Source organism: Stegostoma tigrinum, chromosome 17 (genome assembly GCF_030684315.1).
Source record: "Stegostoma tigrinum isolate sSteTig4 chromosome 17, sSteTig4.hap1, whole genome shotgun sequence".
NCBI lineage: Eukaryota > Metazoa > Chordata > Chondrichthyes > Orectolobiformes > Stegostomatidae > Stegostoma > Stegostoma tigrinum.
Window position 1 is genome coordinate 45,327,376 of NC_081370.1, and position 19,992 is coordinate 45,347,367.

The 19,992-nt window shown below is 41.2% G+C and overlaps 1 protein-coding gene across 2 annotated transcripts in view; it reads left to right on the forward strand.

The window, feature by feature from the left end:
• The window catches only part of nat10 (N-acetyltransferase 10), a 70,355-nt gene that overhangs the window by 41,886 nt on the left and 8,477 nt on the right, over positions 1-19,992 (forward strand). For both annotated transcript variants that reach the window (XM_048545833.1, XM_048545835.1), the window contains exons 19-23: positions 524-640; positions 6,007-6,140; positions 8,534-8,582; positions 14,475-14,577; positions 19,853-19,963. In XM_048545833.1, the coding sequence (XP_048401790.1) occupies positions 524-640; positions 6,007-6,140; positions 8,534-8,582; positions 14,475-14,577; positions 19,853-19,963 (514 nt within the window). The remainder of the gene's footprint in view (positions 1-523; positions 641-6,006; positions 6,141-8,533; positions 8,583-14,474; positions 14,578-19,852; positions 19,964-19,992) is intronic.

The window sequence follows — 19,992 nt, forward strand, 5'->3', positions numbered from 1 at the left end:
TTAATACTGAAAATAAACCCTTGTTGGGCAATGCCACACCCCAGAAATTGCTATAGCTTCAGGTAGTTTTCTTTGAAGCCAGTGGCAGTACAATTGACTTGCTGCTGACTTCAAAGTTACAGTCACCTGTTTTCCTTGTGTTTATAGGGGGAGTATATGGATACCCCTCGACAATACCGACTCATGTTTCTGATCATGTGATTAACTGCATACAGCTAGAAAAGTACTTCTTGCACCTGAGTTAGAGGTTCATTTATATTAGTAAATTGTGCCTCCCATAACTGTGTTGAGTCTTCAGAAGCTTAATTTAAGTTAAAACTTTCAACACTCAAAGGGGAGAATTGGCTTTAATTGACTGCACCCAAATTTAATGAAGTGGAAATGGTGATGCAATCTTCGATATACTGTTGTGGGCATAAAACTTCTAAGTGCTAATTGCAAAATTGCAGGCATCAGATTTGAAGTATTATATGCAATAATCCCTTAAAGCCTGTTGTTTCTTTCTGTCTTCGCCTATGGCTAGATGGGATATGGAAGCCGAGCAATGCAGTTGCTGCAAATGTACTATGAAGCGAAATTTCCATGTCTCGAGGAGCAAGAAAGCCATAAGCCCACAGAGATAACTACCGTTGGCAGTGAGGTATACAGTGTTTGAATGTACGACTGCAGATAGATGGAGAATTTTGACTACTTGTGAAATGTTGATGAACGTTCCTAATAGATTTGTGTAGGATAGAAGGGGACCCTTCAGTGACAACTTCAAAGAAGCTTTTGTAGTCCACAAGCATGGAGCAGACTGTTCTGTCATCTATTCTTGTAAATTAGTAGTTTTTTAAAACCAAAAGGATGAGCTGTTTTTGGCAGCAGCCATATTCAAATAGTGAGAAGTATATTCTTTCAGGCATTGCAGCAGATCCATCAGTGTCAACCCCAGCCCATTTTGTCCAGATGTATGTGGAATGTAATAGAGATGTCTGTGGACTGACCAAATGTATAAGAGAGTCATTGGTACTGACCCAGTAAGTGTGCTCTAACTGCATTTTGATATTAGATCTGAGATTTCCAAACCATGGGCTGGTACTGCCATGGAGCTGCAGAATTAATAATTTTGAGTCTCAGTCTCTCATGAGTCAATATATCAGCGGCACAAATTGTGGCCCAAATCACATTCTTGTAACAGAACTAGAATGTAGTGCTCTGCTGCTCGTGTGTGTCTGAGTATTGTGGGATGTGTTAGAACTAGCCTCCATTTTGTTGACTTTAATATGATCTCCCCACCAGCCATATCCACTCTGCTCCTGCCTCAGGCCTTCCTTGCAACTCAGTTGCTTATCTCTTTCCTAAGCCTTTGTTTGCAATTGTACCATTGCAATAATAGAAACTTGGCATAAAGTAATTCACAGTTGTCAGCTCGGCAGCTCTAGATTTGGGGCTTTCAGGCAGGATTGAGAAGGGGATTTATAGGAAAGCCAGGTGGTAGTGTTATTGATTCAATAATTTAAAGGGGGGATGAAATACTGAACAAGCATCAAATTGTACCATATAGGTCAAGTTCAAAAAAAAAAGGGGCAACAACACTGCTAAGTCTGTATTAACACTCAAATCATTGAAGAGATTTTTAGGAACAAATGTAATGGGAGATTCCTGAGTGTGAAACTTTAGGGGAGTAATAAGTTCAAATACCTAAATATCAACTGGGATACAAATAGTATGAAAGACACAGGAGGTATAAAGATCTTGAATTAAATTCAAGAGAACTTCGAATCAGTTAATAAGTCCAGGAGAGGGTGCAATTCTAGGTTTAGATTTGGGAAATGAAGCTGGCAGGTGGGTGAAATGGAAGTGGCTGATCGTTTTGGAGATAGCAATCATAACACAGTTAAGTTTAGTATCGTTATGCAAAGGAGCAAAGATAGAACAGGAATACCAGTTCTAAATTGGGGGAAAGAAAACTTTACAAAATAGAGAGATGATCTGGTAGAAGTGAACTGATTACTTGAAGTAAGGTCAATAGGAGATCAGTGGGAATCATTTGAAAGTGAGCTTCTCTGGATCCAGTGTCCCCACAAAGGAAAAGGGTGATTGTGCCAAATCTGGAGGCCCCTGGTTATCCAGAAGCATACAGAGCCCGGAAATGCAAAATAAAAGCTTAGGAAATCTCAAATTCTATTTTCCAAAACTTAGAAAAGTCAAGAAAGTACAGGTGTAAAGTGAAAAAGCAAATTGGTATGGCAAGGAGAACATATGAAAAATATATGGGTTGATCAAAAGGAACAAAAATCCAAAGATAATTTATCGATTGGAACTCTTGTGGGACAGTGGTGGTGTTCCAACTTCTGAGCCAGGAGGCCTGGGTTCCGTTTCTATCTGCTGTCAGAGTATATAAAACTCTGATTAGAAAAATATCCAAACTGCCAGAGACAGATAAAGAAAAGGATATAACTGATCTGAGAAATACATTGTGTATGGGTGCAGGGGATGTGAACAGGGTTCTTATTTTGTATTTTATCACTGTCTTTACCGGTGAAAAGGATGATGCAGATGCACCAGTTAAAGAGGAGGACCATGAAAAATTAGATAAAATAAGCATAATGAAAATGGAAGTACTGAAAGGATTGATCTTGGAAGTGGGTAATTCACGAGGGTTCAATGAATTTGATCCGAGGAAACTAGGGGAGGATAATTTCCCAATCCTCGTCACAATTTGGAGTTTCACATGCAGTTCAAGTCACTACATTGCTTTAGAGAGAGTGCAGAAGGGATTTATGAGAATGTTGCCAGGCATTTGAAATTGCATGTTGGGTAGGGTTGTTTAGCTTAGAATAGAGCAGGCCAAGGGCGATTTAATTGAAATGTTCAAGGTAGTGAGGTGTTTGGATCGAGTAGATAGGGAAGATTTGTTTCCCTTGACAGAGAGGTCAGCTACCAGGGGATACCAATTTAAGGTAATTGGTCAAAGGATTAGTGCAGGCATAAAGAACGGCTTTATGCCCATTCACAAAATAACATTTCGCTGAAGCTAATGGCTACACAGCCTGAAGGAAAAATGCATATTCCAGCGGCTTAAGTAAGTCTCCTATGAAGGCTTCTGTGAATGGTCAGCTACCAGGGGATACAGATTTAAGGTAATTGGTCAAAGGATTAGAGCAGGCATACAGAACAGATTTTTCTCTCTGAAGATGGGGTGTGTTTTGTATTCGATGATCAGTTTGAGACAGAAAACCTTAACTCATTTAAAAGGAACCTTGATGTGCACCTGCGAGGCTGTAGACCAGATGCTAGAAAGTTGGGCTAGAGTGGCCTTCCATTAAAAACAATCAAGAAAGTAATTAAATGCTGGCCATTACACCTAGAGGGAATGAAGTATAAGGATGCAGAACTTGTACTGCAGCTATATAAAACCCTAGTTAGGTGCCAGTTGGAGTGCTGAGAGCATATCTGGGCATCACACCTTAGGGACCAAAGATTAGCCATGGAGTGTGTACAATGTCGGCTTTCAAGAATGATACCTGGACTTCAGGGCTTAAGTGATGAGGAGAGATTATACTGATTAGGCCTGATTTCTGTAGATTTAGAAAGTTAAGGAGTGATATGAACACAATTTTCAGGATATTAGCAGAAAAAGATAGGTAAGTAAAGATAAACTATTTCCACTGGTTGGGGATTCTAGAATTCAGGGGCATAGTCTGAGAACTAGAACCAGCCTGTTCAGGAGATATGTTAAGCATGTTTGCACAGAAAGAAACATAGAACCCCTACAGTGTGGAAACAGGCCATTCAGCCCATTGAATCCACACCTACTTCCGAAGAGCATCCCACCCAGACCCTGCCCCTACCCTATCCTTGTAACTGCATTTTTCTATGGCTAATCGACCTAGCCTGCACACCCCTGGAGACTGAGCAGTTTAGCATAACCAGTCCACCTAACCTGGACATCTTTGGACTGTGGAAGGAAACCAGAGCACTCTGAGGAAATACAGGCAGGCACTGGGAGACTGTGCAAACTCCACACAGACAGTTGTCCCAGGCTGGAATCAAATCCGACTTCCTGACACTGTGAGGCAGCAGTGCTAACCACTGAGCCACCAAGCTGCCCCACAGGGTGGTAGATATTTGGAACTTCTTCCAAATAGTGGCAGTGGTTGCTGGATCAGTTGTTAATTTTAAATCTGGGTCATATGAATTTTTGTTAAGTCAAGGCATTCAAGGACATGGGCCAAAGACAGGTCAACCATGACCCTATTGAATAGCAGAATAGGCTCAGGGCTGAATGGCCCACTTCTGTCCCTATGTTCCCGTGATTTTATTCAGCTGATGCAGACATCATGGATGAATGGCCTCTTCCTGTACTGTAACTATTCTGAGATTCTGTGGAACTGGCAAGTTGAGGGAAGTAGTGAGTGGGAGGAGCCAGCAGCAGTAGGAACAGGGCACAGGGTTGACATGGGACTGGGTGTCAACGTGCAGGAGGGTCAGGGATGAATGGGAGGCAGTTTATGAGCAAAACAGCGAGCAAGGGGTCAGGGAGTGAAGTAATGAGCAGAAGAATTGACAAGCAGGAGGCAAGAAGCTCTGATACCATGAAGAGGGCAGAGAAATTCTCTTGGTTGCTGGAATTAAATTGCACATGAGGTCATTAGGCAAAATGAGCATTCATGGATTCAGGATTGGTAAATGGATAGAAAACAGCAATTAGGAATATATGGGACATTTAGAACTTGACAAGCTGTTAAGTACATGAATTAGTGGAAATCACCTGAGGGTCAAACAACTTATGACACACACACACACACAGATGGAATGGGCTTGGCAGACGATAGTTATTGTGGTGAATTGTAAAATTTCCCATTTTGATAGGAAAAATAATGCTGGCATTCAGAGAGACCTTTAGGAGCAACAAACAATTAGAAAGGCAAATGGGATGTTAGTCTTTATTTCATTTCAATGCCTTTGCAATAAATAAGCCTCTCTACAAATGTACGGATATTAGTGAGACCACACCCATTAGGACAGTTTCACTGGACTGATTCTTGGGAGGAGCAAGTTACCTTCTGAAGATGTGAGAAAAATCATCCTTTGAATTTACAAGAACCAGAGTTATGTAATTGAAGCAAAGTAACATTTTTGAGGGATTTGACAAAGGAGATGCTGGGAAGATGTTCCCCCTTGTGATGGAGTCTAGATTTCAGGCGACATAGTTTTGCAATAAAGAAGTGATTATATATAACTATTCGAGGGGACATTTCTTTACCCAACGAGTTGGAAATCTCTGTACACAACAGAAAGCTGTCAAAGCTCAGTTATTTAATATACTTGTTAGAGATTGATTTTTGGAATCTGAGGGAATTAAGAGTTATGAAGATAGTGGAGGAAAGTGGAGTTTAGGAAGAAGATCACTAGTGACATATTGAATGATAGACCTGAACAGTGAATGGATTACTCCTCCCTTTTTTTTCATAATAACAAATCTATCTGTTGGATAAGTTATTTGTGTTTCAGAATTTAATTTTCCTAGGTTAATCCTTTTTGTTTTATCGCCACGTACAAACCTTGTTCCTTAGTTGTGGGCGATTTCCCACCAACTTCAGGTCATGTGGCTGCCAGTGGGCAATGAAAGCAGCTGGTGTCTTGGCATCTTGCAATTCTGAAGGATTACTGGCCCTGAAACATTATTTCTGCTTTTTCTCCACAAATGCTGCCAAACCTGCTGAGATTTTCCAGCAATTTCTGTTTTTGTTTGTGTGTTCAGCTTGATGTCTTGGTACTTATTCTCCCATTCTAAACGTCATGGTTGAGATAAAGACCTTGATTTTACAATATTTGTATTAATGAATGATTTTACATATGGAGACTTATTTAAACTTTTGGAATATGCATATTTCTTTCAGGCTGTATAGCCACTAACCTCAGAGAAATGTTATTTTGTAAATGAGCATGAAGGAAAAATAGCCTAGAAAAATAGAAAAAGCTCAGTTTCTAGTGTAGTAAAATTCTTCTCTTACTCAGGCTATAGGTTTACTAGATGAGGTGTTGGCTCCACGCAAAGACTTGCCACCACTACTGCTGAAACTCAGTGAACGCTCTCCAGAAAAGCTAGACTATCTGGGAGTATCATATGGCCTCACATCCCAGCTACTGAAGTAAGTTACAATGTTTTTTCAATCTTCTAAAGTATTTGATGTCTAATCATGTACTGGTTGCACATTAATAATAAAATGGTAAATGTCTTTTGGTGATTATGGAATTGAACTTTCAGAAATTTAAGTGTTTCCTGTTTGACCTTTAATTCATCCAGGACTTGCAAGCTTATCCCAGCAAAAGTTATGCTTTTATTAATAACTCTTAATCAAAGTCTTCCCAAATTTTATTGTAGAATGCTAACCATGTATTGCGAGTCCTGTTTGCTGGAGAAAACTGCTTTCTTTCCCTGTCGTTAATTGAGCACGGGCATAATCTGGAACATGATCTTGGAAATGGCTGAGCATGTATTTAAAGCCCCCTGTTGATTTGATCATTTGTGTTATCCCAGAACGTACAATATTAAAATAACTATAAAATGATTTAAGTTGATAACAGCTGGTGGATAGAAACTGATCTGTTGGAATTAGTAAAACAAGAGCGTGTCATTTTGGGAGGAAACTGTTTTGAAGGGATTAATGTTCATGTTACATAAGCCCTACCCACTCTATAGATGCTTCTTTCAGTCTGTGTGTGTAGGGGGCTCCGATAGCAGAGTGGTAGCCAGAAGGTTCAAGTTCTACATGTTCCAGAGATGTGTAATAACATAGCTAAACGTGTTGCTCACGAAATATCCTGTGGGTGGAGGCAAAGAGGCCCCCTCCAGCTTTGAAAACAAAGTCATCAGTGCTCCATCTCAGCTGTGCTTCTGTGCACAGAGCACTTGGTGTTGGCACATTGGTCGCGGTATTGACTTCTGGATCTGAAGTCACTGTCGTGTGCAGGCCTCTGAGACCTGCACAGACACAAGGCAAATAAGACGGAATGCTGCAGCTGATGTAGTTGTACGAACTTTCTTCGGTCCTAGCAGTTGTACTTAATGCTATTGTGTAGTAAACCTTCTTGTTTATTGAAGAACAGTGGTTCCTATGTAGATACCCTACTCTGGTGTATTGTCTACTACTAATCTCTGAGTAGGTCAAAGCCAAGCAAAGATTGGTGGCAGTGAACTACTTCAAACAACCGTTACCCAGTATTACATATTGACAGTGGAAGCAAATGCCACAAGTTTCCAAGAGTAGTTACCTAGGTAAATACCACAGAAACTTCACAGAACTAGATTTTGAGTGTTAGTCTGTCTTTTCAAATGCTAATGAAACAGATGTAAATCTTTCCAATAATTTCTGTTGTTTATTTGTTAATTCAACTTTCCTGGTATGCTTAATTTAGGGTTGTGGATAGAGCTTAAAATATCTGTAATTGCAGGTATTGCTATATGAAAGGCAGATCCCCTGTTACATTGTAGTAGTGCAGTGGGGAGAATTACACTGTGGCTTAAAGCATTTAGAGTTAGGACAGAAATAGGTCCCATCTGTAAGTCTTTGGCACTTAGACTAACTATTAAGTTGCTGCTCCAAAGCTATCCATTACCAGACTGAGCAGTTAACAAAGTAAATACTCCAACCAGCTCTCTTGGGAGCACTGTAATTTTCACCTTTCAAAATCTGCACATGCTTTTCAATTATTATGAAGGCTGTGGTATGAGAACAAGATTGTTTTGAACGCATTCAATTCTTGAGATTTGGTATTTGTTCGACATTAGTGCTAATGACCCAGCACATATTCATAAAGAATATTCATAATAAGTATCTCATCAGCGTGGTTATGTTGAAAGAAAATAAATGGAACTTTTAGTTTGTCCGACATAGGTCCAGGGTCCTCTGAACTGGAGGAACTTCAAGGCTTCCAATTTTTAATGGTTTTAAATGGATTAACATTTAATTGCTGTTTGCACATTGCAGTTTTTTCTGCTTAAGTTACGTAAAATTGTCAGTTGCTATCCTTGTGCCTCCGGCAGTAGAATGTCGCCTCTTGTCATGAAGACTGCTAAACTTTATGGGTCCACATTTGAATGAGTGAGGCCTGGTATTTCAGATGGAGAAGGAATGAAGAGCCATTCCTTTTCCCAGGAAATGTATCTTAGAATTAAAGGATTGTTTGGATTGTTGAAATGGTCACTTGTAGCATCTCTACCATTCTGCAGTTTGAAATGTGTCACTCTCCCAGAGCATAAAAATGTTACGTAGACTCAATTTGTAAATCGTGTCCATAGCTAATGGCTGAGTGTTTAGGCTGTCCACTATGCACATAAATATCTACTTGGTTACTGTTGCACGATATCATTTTAATGGAAGTATGCTGAAGTAATTTCTAAGAATGTGATTGCTTTATTATCAAATTGAAGAAGAATATCAAGATACCGTCAGGAACAGGACTAAAGCTGACTAAAATTTTTTCTACCACTGTGGTTTCCCAGCAAACACATTGTCAGACCCGCACTTCTGTTTTTTTTCAGGTTCTGGAAGAGAGCTGGGTATGTTCCAGTGTATCTAAGACAGACACCTGTAAGTTAGTTAATTTCACAATTTTTAGTATAATCTAGGGATTTGAATGCTTTTAATCTGTACAAAGTAATCAAATGGAGGAGAGAATGTTGTAGGTTGTACTTGACTAAACATACAGTACATACTGAGAATTACTGTCTAAGCAAAATGTTCAATACAGTATAGTCCAATTGAAACAGCACCGAAGGAAAGTTAGGTTGATTTGGGTTATATCTTGAGCAAATTCGCTGCATGGTAAATCCCTGGTTTGAGAGGTGTTGGGTCCTAGCTGGTTTGGACTACTGGTAATCTTGGATACCCTGATTCGATGGGTGTCTGGTGGCACAGTGGCACTGTCACTACCCATGAGCCAGAAGGCCCAGGTTCAGGTCCCACCCGTTCCAAAGAAATGGTATAAGTATTTTCTAATCAATAATTGGTGGGAGGGATAACAAGGTGTAGAGCTGGATGAACGCAGCAGGCCAAGCAGCATCAGAGGAACAGGAAAGCTTATGTTTCCGGTCTGGACCCTTTTTCAGAAATGGGGGAGTGGAAACCCTGCAGCCCAATGGTGTAAATGTGGACTTCACAAGCTTCGAAATCTCTCTCCCCCGACCTCACGCCAAAACCAGCCCAGCTCGTCCCCACCTCCTTGACCTGTCCACCTTTTCTCCTACCTCGCCATTCCTTCCACCTCAACCCCCACCCCCACCTCCTACCTGCCAGCCTCATCCCCACCTCCTTGACCTGTCTATCCTCCCTTGACTGACTAACCCCCATCCTAACTGCCCATCTACACTCACCTTTACTGGCTCTATTGATGCCTCCTTGACCTGACCATCATCTCTCCACCTATGTGTTCCTTTATCGACCTCCCATCCTCCTCTTCCCGGCGTGCCCCCCCCACTTCTCTCTCTTTCTTTCAGAATCCACCACCCCCCACCATTTCTGAAGAAGGATCTAGACCCAAATTGTCAGCTTTCCTGCTCCTCTGCTGCTGCTTGGCCTGCTGCATTCATCCAGCTCTACACCTTGTTATCTCAGATTCTCCAGCATCTGCGGTTTCTACTGTCTCTGGGTGGGAGGGAAGTCTTTTTGAAGAGTGCTGATTTTTACAATAAAAGACTGCCGTCATTGGGTCATGTTAGACTTTGTGCATAGTAAAGATTGCAAAGCAAATATTCCTCACCATGGTTCAGTTTTAGAAGAGGTAATATTTACCAATTCTGAGAACATTGTCATTGAAAAAAATAACTTTCTATAATCAACTGCACTGATTTAAAATCAGAAATTGTCATTGTACCAGTATTAATAATGAATAAAGTGAGTTTTAACTGTGGCAAGCAAAATACCTGATTAGAATAAAAGTTTTACTATCTTAAAAAAAATTCTAATAGTCTGCAAAAGCACGTCTTGCATGTAATACTGTTTTGGTGGCAATGATTTGTCAGATCTTAATGAAACCTTTGTTACAAATTAAGATGTACTCAGTTGACTGAGATGACTGAGTTTGGCAAATGTTCACGATGAGGCAATGTGAGGAAGTAGTCAACTTGAAGGGAAAGAGAGTTAAAAGGACAGGAGATCATCAATTCAAGTGAGACACTGGAAGAATTTGAGAATCTGGTGATGTGGTTTGTGACAGACATTGCTTTAAATTATGCATGACATTGATGAGAAAGTTGAAGATGCGATGGAAGTGGTTATGATGTAACAGAACTTTGAAAACATAGATGGAGCAGAAGACAGTAATGCTTGGAGGTGAGGAGGTAGGGAGTTGGAGATTAAGGGTCAAAGAAGGATAACTTCATTGTTTATTCTCTCTCCTCTTTGGATTACCTAAAGCCAAATGTGCAACAAAGCCATGCTATAACAGAATGTCTAATTATTGATAATGATGTCTTGTTGGGTGTAAGGGGGGGTAGGGGGAGAGAGGAAAAGATCAGAGGTAAATTTGAATTAGCTGGAGGTGTAAGCAAGTCCTCAAATATGGGGGAAATAGTTGCTAGACATTTGTTCAGGAATTTTTTGATTGGCCATAACCCAACAATAATTACATAAATTGTCAAAGGAAAAATCTCCTCCGTCATTACAAAAGTATTACAGTTGATAGACTGTATTTGCCTCATCTTGCATCAATTATTAGCCAAACAGTATGTGTGCTGGAAAAAATACTGTGCAGCTTTTCATGCTTTCAGAAATCATTGGACATTTCAAATCCATCATTTCAAAGAGTTGAAATTTTGAAAAGTCTGTTTTAAGGTGTGAATGTCGCGGCGGGGCAGCATTCATTATCTATCTTAGCTGCCCTTAAGGTGGTGATGAAGCATCACCTTAACTGCTGCAGTCCATGCAGTAATAGTATGCCAGAGTGCATTTCAGACATCATTTCAGGATTTTGACCCAGAGGCATTGAACTGACAATATATTTCCAAGTCAGAATGGCGTGTGGTTGAAGCAAATTTATGGGTGTTGGTGTCTCTAAATGCCTTGCCCTAGTTGATAGGGTTGCAAGTTTGGGAAGTGTTATTGAAGCTATTACGGCTGCAGTACACCTTTCATATGGTACACACTGTTGTGACTATATCTGGTGGAGGGAAGTGAATATTGAAGAGGATAGATGGAGTGCCAGTCAAGAAAACTACTTTGTGCTTAGTGGAATTGAACTTCTCAAACATTGTGATGGCTGCAAACAACCAGGTAAACAGAGATGATTCCATCACAGTCTTCACATGTGCATTGGAGGTGGTGGACAGACTTTGGAAAATCATGTAGTGAGTTACATGCTGCAGAATTCCCAGCCTCTGACCTGTTCTTCTAGCCACAGTATTTAAATAAGTAATCCAGTTCTATTTCTATCAATGGCAACTTCCAGGATATTGATACCATGGAATTTTGTTATTGCAATGCCGTCTAACGTCAGTGAAAACAGATTCTTCCACATTAGAGATTGTCATTACTTTGTATTTGCTTTGCTTGCCACATCAGCACAAGCATGGGTGTGGTTCCACCCATTCTAGAGGTGTATAATAACATCTCTGAACGGGTTGATTCGAAAATATCTCCAAGTCTTGCTGAATATGAACTTGAGCTGCCTCAGTATCTGAGGAGTCACAAATGGTGCTGAGAATGTTGTGTGATTATTGGTGGAAGTCCTCACTTCTGACTTCATGGTACAGGGAATTCCCTGGAGATGAAGCAGTTGAAGATCGTTAGGCATAAAACAGTATTCTGCGGAACTTCTATAGTGATGTCCTGAAGCTGAGATAATTAGTATTCATCCAACTTTTCATTTGTGCTAGGTAGCATTCAACTAGTGAAGAATTGATCCCCTGATTTCCATTGGTTTTCATTTTGGGAGCGATTCTCAATGGCATTCTTGGGCAAATACGGCAAAAAAGACCCAGATTTTCTAGTTGCTTGCGACTTCAACACATCACCCTGGTCCCTGGCCAACATCCCTGTCTTAACTTGTTGCAGTGCTTCCGTGAAGATAAGTGCAAGCTGGAAGAACAGCATCTTATTTTATGCTTGGGGCATCTGCAGCTTTCTGGACTTCATAATCAAGTTCAATAACTTCAGGGCTTGAGCTCTCCCGTGTCCTTAGCCAACCGCCTACAAACCAGGCCTTGTTACCATACAGTCTACTATTACACACAACCCATTGTTAGCCATTAACAGTCTCCATTAATAGCTAGCCACCCTGTTAACCAGATCATTATCCAGTCCTTTGTCCAACTGTTTGTCTCTCTCTTTGCGCTCTATCCCCACATACTCACTCCTTACTCCTTATCTTCTGCATATAAACAGGCATTTTCCTAGCCACGATCAGTTCTTAGGAAGAGTCACTTGACCGGAAATGTTAACTCTGATTTCTCTCCACAGATGCTGCCATACCTACTGAGCCTTTTCGTCAATTTCTAATTTTGTCTCAAATACAGCAAAATTTGTTTTGACTGGGGCTCTGAAAATAATGCCTTAAATAAGACCATAAAACATAGGAGTGGAAGTAAGGCCATTCGGCCCATTGAATCCATTCCGCCATTTAATCATGGCTGATGGGCATTTCAACTCCACTTCCCTGCACTCTCCCCATTGCCCTTGATTCCTTGTAAGATCAAGAATTTATCAATCTCCGCCTTGAAGAAATTTAACGTCCTGGCCTCCACTGCGCTCTATGACAATGAATTCCACAGGCCCACCACTCTCTGGCTGAAGAAATCTCTCCTCTTTTCCGTTTTAAATTTACCCCCTCTAATTCTAAGGTTGTGCCCACGGGTCCTAGTCTCCCCGCCTAACAGAAACAACTTCCCAGCGTCCACCCTTTCTAAGCCATACATTATCTTGTAAGTTTCTGTTAGATCTCCCCTCAACCTTCTAAACTCTAATGAATATAATCCCAGGATCCTTAGCCGTTCATCGTACGTTAAACCTACCATTCCAGGGATCGTCCGTGTGAATCTCCGCTGGACAGGCTCCAGTGCCAGTATGTCCTTCCTGAGGTGTGGGGCCCAAAATTGGACACAAATATTCTAAATGGGGCCTAACTAAAGCTGTATAAAGTCTCAGAAGCACATCACTGCTTTTATATTCCAACCCTCTTGAGATAAACAACAACATTACATTCGCTTTCTTAATCACGGACTCTACCTGCAAGTTAACCTTTAGAGAATCCTGGACCAACACTCCCAGATCCCTTTGTACTTCTGCTATACAAATTTTCTCACCGTTTAGAAAATAGTCCACGCCTGTATTTTTTTTTCCAAAGTGCAAAACCTCACATTTGCTCACGTTGAATTTCATCAGCCATTTCCTGGACCATTCTCCTAAACTGTCTAAATCTTTCTGCAGCCTCCCCACCTCCTCAGTACTACCTGTCTGTCCACCTAACGTCGTATCATCAGCAAACTCCGCCAGAATGCCCCAGTCCCTTCACCCAGATCATTAATATTTAAAGTGAACAGCTGCGGCCCCAACTCTGAACCCTGCGGGACACCACTTGTCACTGAGAGTTCAAGTGCACTGTTGAATAGTTATTTGAGGGTGCAACTGAGAAAGTTCTCTGCTAGTAAGTTTTATTTAAGCCAAAGTTAAGCAATAATGTAAGTGATTTGTGCTGTAAATAAAATAAAACAGTGATGTGTACACCCCCTTCATTACATTTCAATTTCTTGGTGTGTGTTTTTAGTGTTGGTTATGTGGACCTCTTGATCAACCAGAATACTTGACCAACTGGCATGGTCTTTATGCCATAAGTGCTAGTCAATAAAAAGTTTGCTGTATGGCCTTGATTTCAGTAGCAGTCAATGTCGCCTCAATGTTTTGACCAAGATTGCAATAAATGATAACTCTTAGAATGTTCAACAATTCTTCATTTTTCAATGATACCTAGCACAAAGGAAGAGGTTGGTTGGAAACTAATTATTTCAGCTCCAGGGCATCTCTGTAGGAGTTCCTTAGAGTAGGTTACAAGGAAGTCAGCAGCTGAGTGACTCTGGTGGAAATTGAACTCAGTGTTAACAGGCCAAGTTATTGCTGTGATGAGAATGCTTGTTAGCACTGTCAACAATGTATTCCATTACTTTGTTGCTCAAGTGTAAGCAAATGGACCAGTAAGCAACCAAATTGAACTTGTCCTGTTTTGCGTTGACTAGATTAAGATAGACAGGTTTCTACATTATCAGAGATGTCAAGGTTGTGTTTGTGTTGACCAGCCAAGAGGAATATGTCGATGTGTGGTTTGTCTGTGTTTCAGCTCCCTCAATTTTGCTGCAAGTTTCTATGTATTAGTTAAAAGGACTTGGTAGGTCAGTTTGGTCAGGTTTGCATTTGTTATTTAAGCTGAAGTAATCTATGTTGGATCTGTTTCAGTGCATTAATTAACTTAGAATAAAGCCTTTGTGTTAACTGTAGAATGAGCTCACTGGTGAACATTCCTGTATCATGTTGAAGACACTGAATGCAGAAGAGGATGTGGAATCTACACAACAGAATTGGCTCTTTGCGTTCTGGACAGGTATAATCCGGCCCTTTGAAATAACAGATTCAAAATGAGGGCTGTTTTGCATACCTATGGTGTTTCCTTTTTTCATTATTTTAGCAGTAACTAACATTAAACTAGAACTTCCATTAGCTGTGACAGTTTATGGCACACCACAGCAAAAGGCCATTATCTTAATAGTTCCTCTGTTAGCTAATTCTATTTAAATAGATTCCGTTTTCAGCTCCATATTACCTCATCCCTCGAATGCTATAATAATTTATTTGATAAAAACTGCTTTTCCTGTTAACTTTCTTTTAGTTCTCTATCTTTCCTGAACACCATGTAGCCAACAATATTAAATTTCTGATGCTGTATTTGGAGTTAGTTCTGTAATTACTCCCGCTCATAGTCCTGTGTGTCAACTGTGATCGGGTTAGGGTTAACCATAGCTCAGTGACTTGATTCAACATCCCATGTGCATTTACCTGTATAGACAACAAACTCACTGTAAACTGCCTCACATTTGAATCATGTCTGATCTCCCCTTTCTGAATTATTCTTTACTTTTGTGATATTTTTCTCTCCTGTATTTGTTTCCTTGTTGTCGTCACCCCTGACAACACTAGGTAACTCTACTCTTGTGATAACCTGTTCATCTAGTCCTGATACTTCAGGATTGTGAAGTCTCCCTCCTATTATTTATCCAGTATTGCATTGAATCCCAGTTATTTAGCTATTCCTGTACACCCCAGTAATCCAGAGTTTACTCCCAATAGTTGTGACCCTAGCTAATGGTAATACTGGATGAGTCTGATCCTCGAGGAAGACCTGGTTCAATGGATTTTGGTTTTGCAAGTTGTTTTCCATGGTCGCCAATCACTGAATGTTTGTTTTCAAAAGAAACTGACAACATTTTTTAGAAAAGACAATCGAAGTTTATTACAAACACAGTGGGGGGGAGAAAAGTACAAAGTATTTTACCTTCTGCAGAAACTAATCATAACTGTCTTATTACAAAAATCAGAAATCAAGTTTTAAACCAGTTTTACTGTCAATAACAGCGTTATAGATTTTCACACTTCGGTGAAAGGTCACCCTTTTCTGTTTTAAAGCTCCTTTTTCAGTTGTCACAGCTGAACTCTTACTGCTTTCCTGCTCCTCTGCTGCTTGGCCAGAAGAAGGGTTCCGACCCGAAACACCAAGCTTTCCTGCTCCTCTGCTGCTTGGCCATAACGCCGCCTCTTTGACCTGACTGTCTCCTCTCTCACTATCTTCTCCTTTATCCATCTTCTATCCGCTTCTACCCCCCCCCCCCTCCCCCCCGCAACCGTCTCCCTATTTATTTCAGAATTCCCTTCCCCTCCCCCCATTTCTGAAGAAGGGTCCGGACCGGAAACATTAAGCTTTCCTGCTCCTCTGCTGCTTGGCCTGGTGTGTTCATCTAGCCTCACACTGTGTTATCTCTGAACTCTTACTGCTGTTTGGTAAATGTCTGCATTCACTTAATACTAGCTTCTTTAGTTAATGTCTCTTCATGAGATACTTAAACAAACTGCTAACACAGCTCACTTATTTTTTAATGTGGATTCCTTAAACACCTCTTCCACAGCTTTGTGTTTCTGGAGCTTTACCTGACTGACATGAAAGTACTCAAGATTTCTTTTCTCTTGCCGAGGTTGTCTTGGAGACTGCAAAACTGCACTGCTTCTCCAGTAGACTTTTCTCCCTGAATGACTTCTTTCTATCTGAAAGAAATGTGCACACTTGGTGACCTTCTAAATTGTTCTCTCTTTCAAAAAATTTTGATGTCTCTGTCTCCGCACTCGTGTCATAAGGCATCTTGTTTCTTAGTGCCAGCTCCGGCCCTTCGGTGCACCAAGTCAGCAGTGCTTCTGGGTTTAAAAAAATTTCCTTAAATCCCCTGCCCCCTTTTCAATTTGGCCTCCTTATTATTGACTGTTCCACTCAGGGGAACAGTGGCTTATTTACTCTGTCCATGCCCCTCAAGATCTTATATATATATCTCTATCACATCTCTCTCAACCTTCTCTAATCCAGAGAAAACAACCCAATCTTATCCAACCTGTCTTCATAGTGAAATGCTCTATCATAAACAACATACTGCTGAACCTCCCCTACACCCTCTCTAATGTAGTCACATCCTTCCTATGGTGTGGTGACCAGAATGACACTACTCCAACTGTGGCCTAACTAAAGTTCTGTCGAGCTCCAATGTAACAACACTGCTGTTATTATCTGTGCCTTAACTGATAAAGGCAAGCATGCCAAAAGCTGCCTTAACTACCCTGTTATCTTGTCCTGCCACCTTCAGGAGTCCATAGACAAGCACCCCTAGGTTTTTCTCTTCTTTTTGAGCTTCCTACTGTCTGGCTATTCTTTAATGAGTACTCTCTGATCTTATTACTACTTCCAAAATACATTATCTCACATTTATCAGGATTAAGTTCTATCTCCCCATCTGATTAATCCATTTATATCCTCCTACAACCCAAGACCTTCCTCCTCAACCACCTGGCCAATCTTTGTTCCTTCTGCAAATTTAATTCTCGTCTCTCTGATATTCTACCTACATCATTTGTAAATCTCTCAAACAGTATGGGACCCAGCACTGATTCCTGTGTTATGCCCAATGAACACCAAGCTTCCAGTCTGTCAACTTTCTGCCACTACCCTCTTCCCCTTGCCACTAAGCAAATTTTGGATCCAACTTATTAGTTGCCCTGGATCCAATGAGTTTTTTTATCAGTTTCTCATGTGAGACCTTAGCAGGGGCCTTGCTGAAATCAGTATAAACCAAATCAGCTGCACTACCCTTAACTACAGACTTCTTCACCTCCTTGAAAAAGGTCACCTAGATTTGTTAGATATGTCCTCCCTTTGACAAAGCCATACCCACTATCCTTGATCAAACCATACTCACCAGCGTGTTCTGTTGCCTCCTCTTGGCTCTGCTAATTGCTTTCTTGAGATCCCCTTGCACTTTCTATACTTCGCTATGCCTCTGTTGTTTTGCTCTCTTTGTACCTGATATAGGCCTCTCTTTTCCTTTTCATCTAATCCTGAATATTCCTAGACATCGAAGCTTGTTGCTCCTACATTTAACCCTAAAGGGAGCATGTTGGGGCTGTATTTCCCCCCAGTATCTTTTTGAATGCCTCCCACTGTTCTGTAGATTACCATCAACAGCTGTTCCCAGCCTCCTACGGCCAAATCCCGGTTTATTTTAATAAATTCTGGGAGGCAACGCATCACTGTTGAGTCACGCCTGCAGCTGCAGAAATGTTTGTCTGTTCCCTTAACTAACCTTTGGTGTTCTGTATATCTGGCTTTATTGTGCTTCTTTTAAACTATTCCCCTCCTGTGCTGCACTGCTCAACAGCAGGCACATACTCTGGAGTGCGCTGTCTCTGAGCTCACTGCTTCTACTTTTAAACTGTTCCCACTATTCTGCTGCATTACTCCTCATCGGTATGTTCTCTCTCTTTCTCTCTGGTGCTCTGATTCTATAGTGTCGCTGCACTGCTGCTTCTAATCTATTCCCACTGCTCTGCTATACTGCTTCTCGCTAGTATATCCAGTGTATCCAGTCTCTGGTGTCACTGCTGCTGATTTTAAACTATATGTGTTCCTCTGCTGTGCTGCTCCCTACCAGGGTTGCGCATACTGCAGTGCTTCCTAATAAACAAGCAGTTTGACCCTCTTGCCTTCAAATCTTCCATTTCCAAAATCAGCCACTGTATTTTGAAGACCTTCTATGATTTCACTTACCATCTTCAACAAATTAGGCTGGGACGACGTTTGCTGATGCAATGGAGGTTGAGAAGCGACCTTATAGAAGTTTATAACATAATGAGGGATATAGGCAGAGTTAATGGTAGTTGTCTTTTCCTTAGGATGGGGGATTTCTGGGGACACATCTTTAACATGGGGGGGGGGGGGGGGTCGAGGGGGTGGTTGGGGAGCAGAAGTGCAAGTGAGCGCACCTCTCCAGGAAACTCTGAGGCTGCTCATTACCAGGCACACTATCTCTCCAGTCTGTGCTGTTCTTAGTTTCTGGTGACACTGGTGCTGCTCTGAACCTTTTCCAGTTGCTCTGTTCCCCACCTGATATGCTCTCTGCCTGGTCTCTGGTGTTCTGTGTCTCTGGTGTCACTGCTGCTGTTTTTAAACTAATCCTGCTGATTGCTGTGCTGTTCCCACCAGATAGACTGTCTCTTCAGTCTCTGGTGTTCTCTGATCTGAAGTCACAGCACTGCTCTTTTTAAAGAAAAGAATTATATCGCAACTATTCCCGCTGCTCTGCTTGCTGCCCAAGACGCAAAGTCTCTGGTCAGTGGTATGCTGTGTTTCTGGTGTCACTGCTGCTGCTCTGAAACTATTCCCGCTGCTCTGCAGTGCTCTCCTCCAGGAAGCGCTCGCTGCAGTCTCTGGTGTTGTGTCTGTCGCCTCACTGCACTGCTGCTGTCAAACTATAATCCGCTGTTCTGCTTCACTGCTTCCTACCAGGAAACTCCCTCTGCAGTCTTTGGTGCTCTGGGTCTGGCCTCACCATGCTGCTGCTTTTAACTCACCGCTCCATGTCCCACCTCCACCTGCTTCCTCGCAAGAAGGCCTGAATCCTCAGCTGCACATTTATGAAAACTTTATTATCGAGAAACACTCAACTGTTCACTTCAAGGATTTCTTTTTAGAATTCCTCGTTTAAATGCATTTCCAGAGACCTTGGTTCCACTGTCTGAATTTAAAAAGAAAGAAAGTCCTTCTCTTCTTAACTCTGTCAAAACAGAAATACAAAGCAAACTTAAAGCTTATGTATGGTGTTGTCTACTTTAAAGCCAAGTTTCCAAATAGTAGTAGTATCTTAAACTGTTAATTCTACTGAGGTCCTTTTCAAAGCATCAACTCCTTTCTTCTTTGTGTTACTGGATTCTGAATGGTCCACTGCTTAGCACCACATTCCCTCCCTCCTCTCCATACCCCCAGTCGCAATTACCTAGACAGTTTGTGAGAACCATACCTGAAGTTTTATGTACAGTTTTGACCTCTTTCCTAAAGAAGGATGTACTTGCTGTAGAGGGAATGCAACACAAATTCACCAAATTAATTTATGGGGATGGAGGGATTGGTCAATAGCCCAAAATTGAGGAGACTGGGCTTATGTTCTCTCGAGTTCACATGAACGAGAGGTGATTTTATTCAAGCATACAAAATTCTGTGGATTTTAAGTAATAACACTACATAGCATTCTGGGTTTAATTTACAAATCGATGTATAAATTTATTTGCAGATTTCCGAAGACGGTTTCTGTCTCTCCTATCTTACCAGTTCAGTGGTTTCCCTCCCTCAGTCGCACAGAATATTTTGCAGAATAAAAACATAAAAGAGGAATCGAAGCCATGTGAGTGACCAGCTTATTTTCTGATGAGA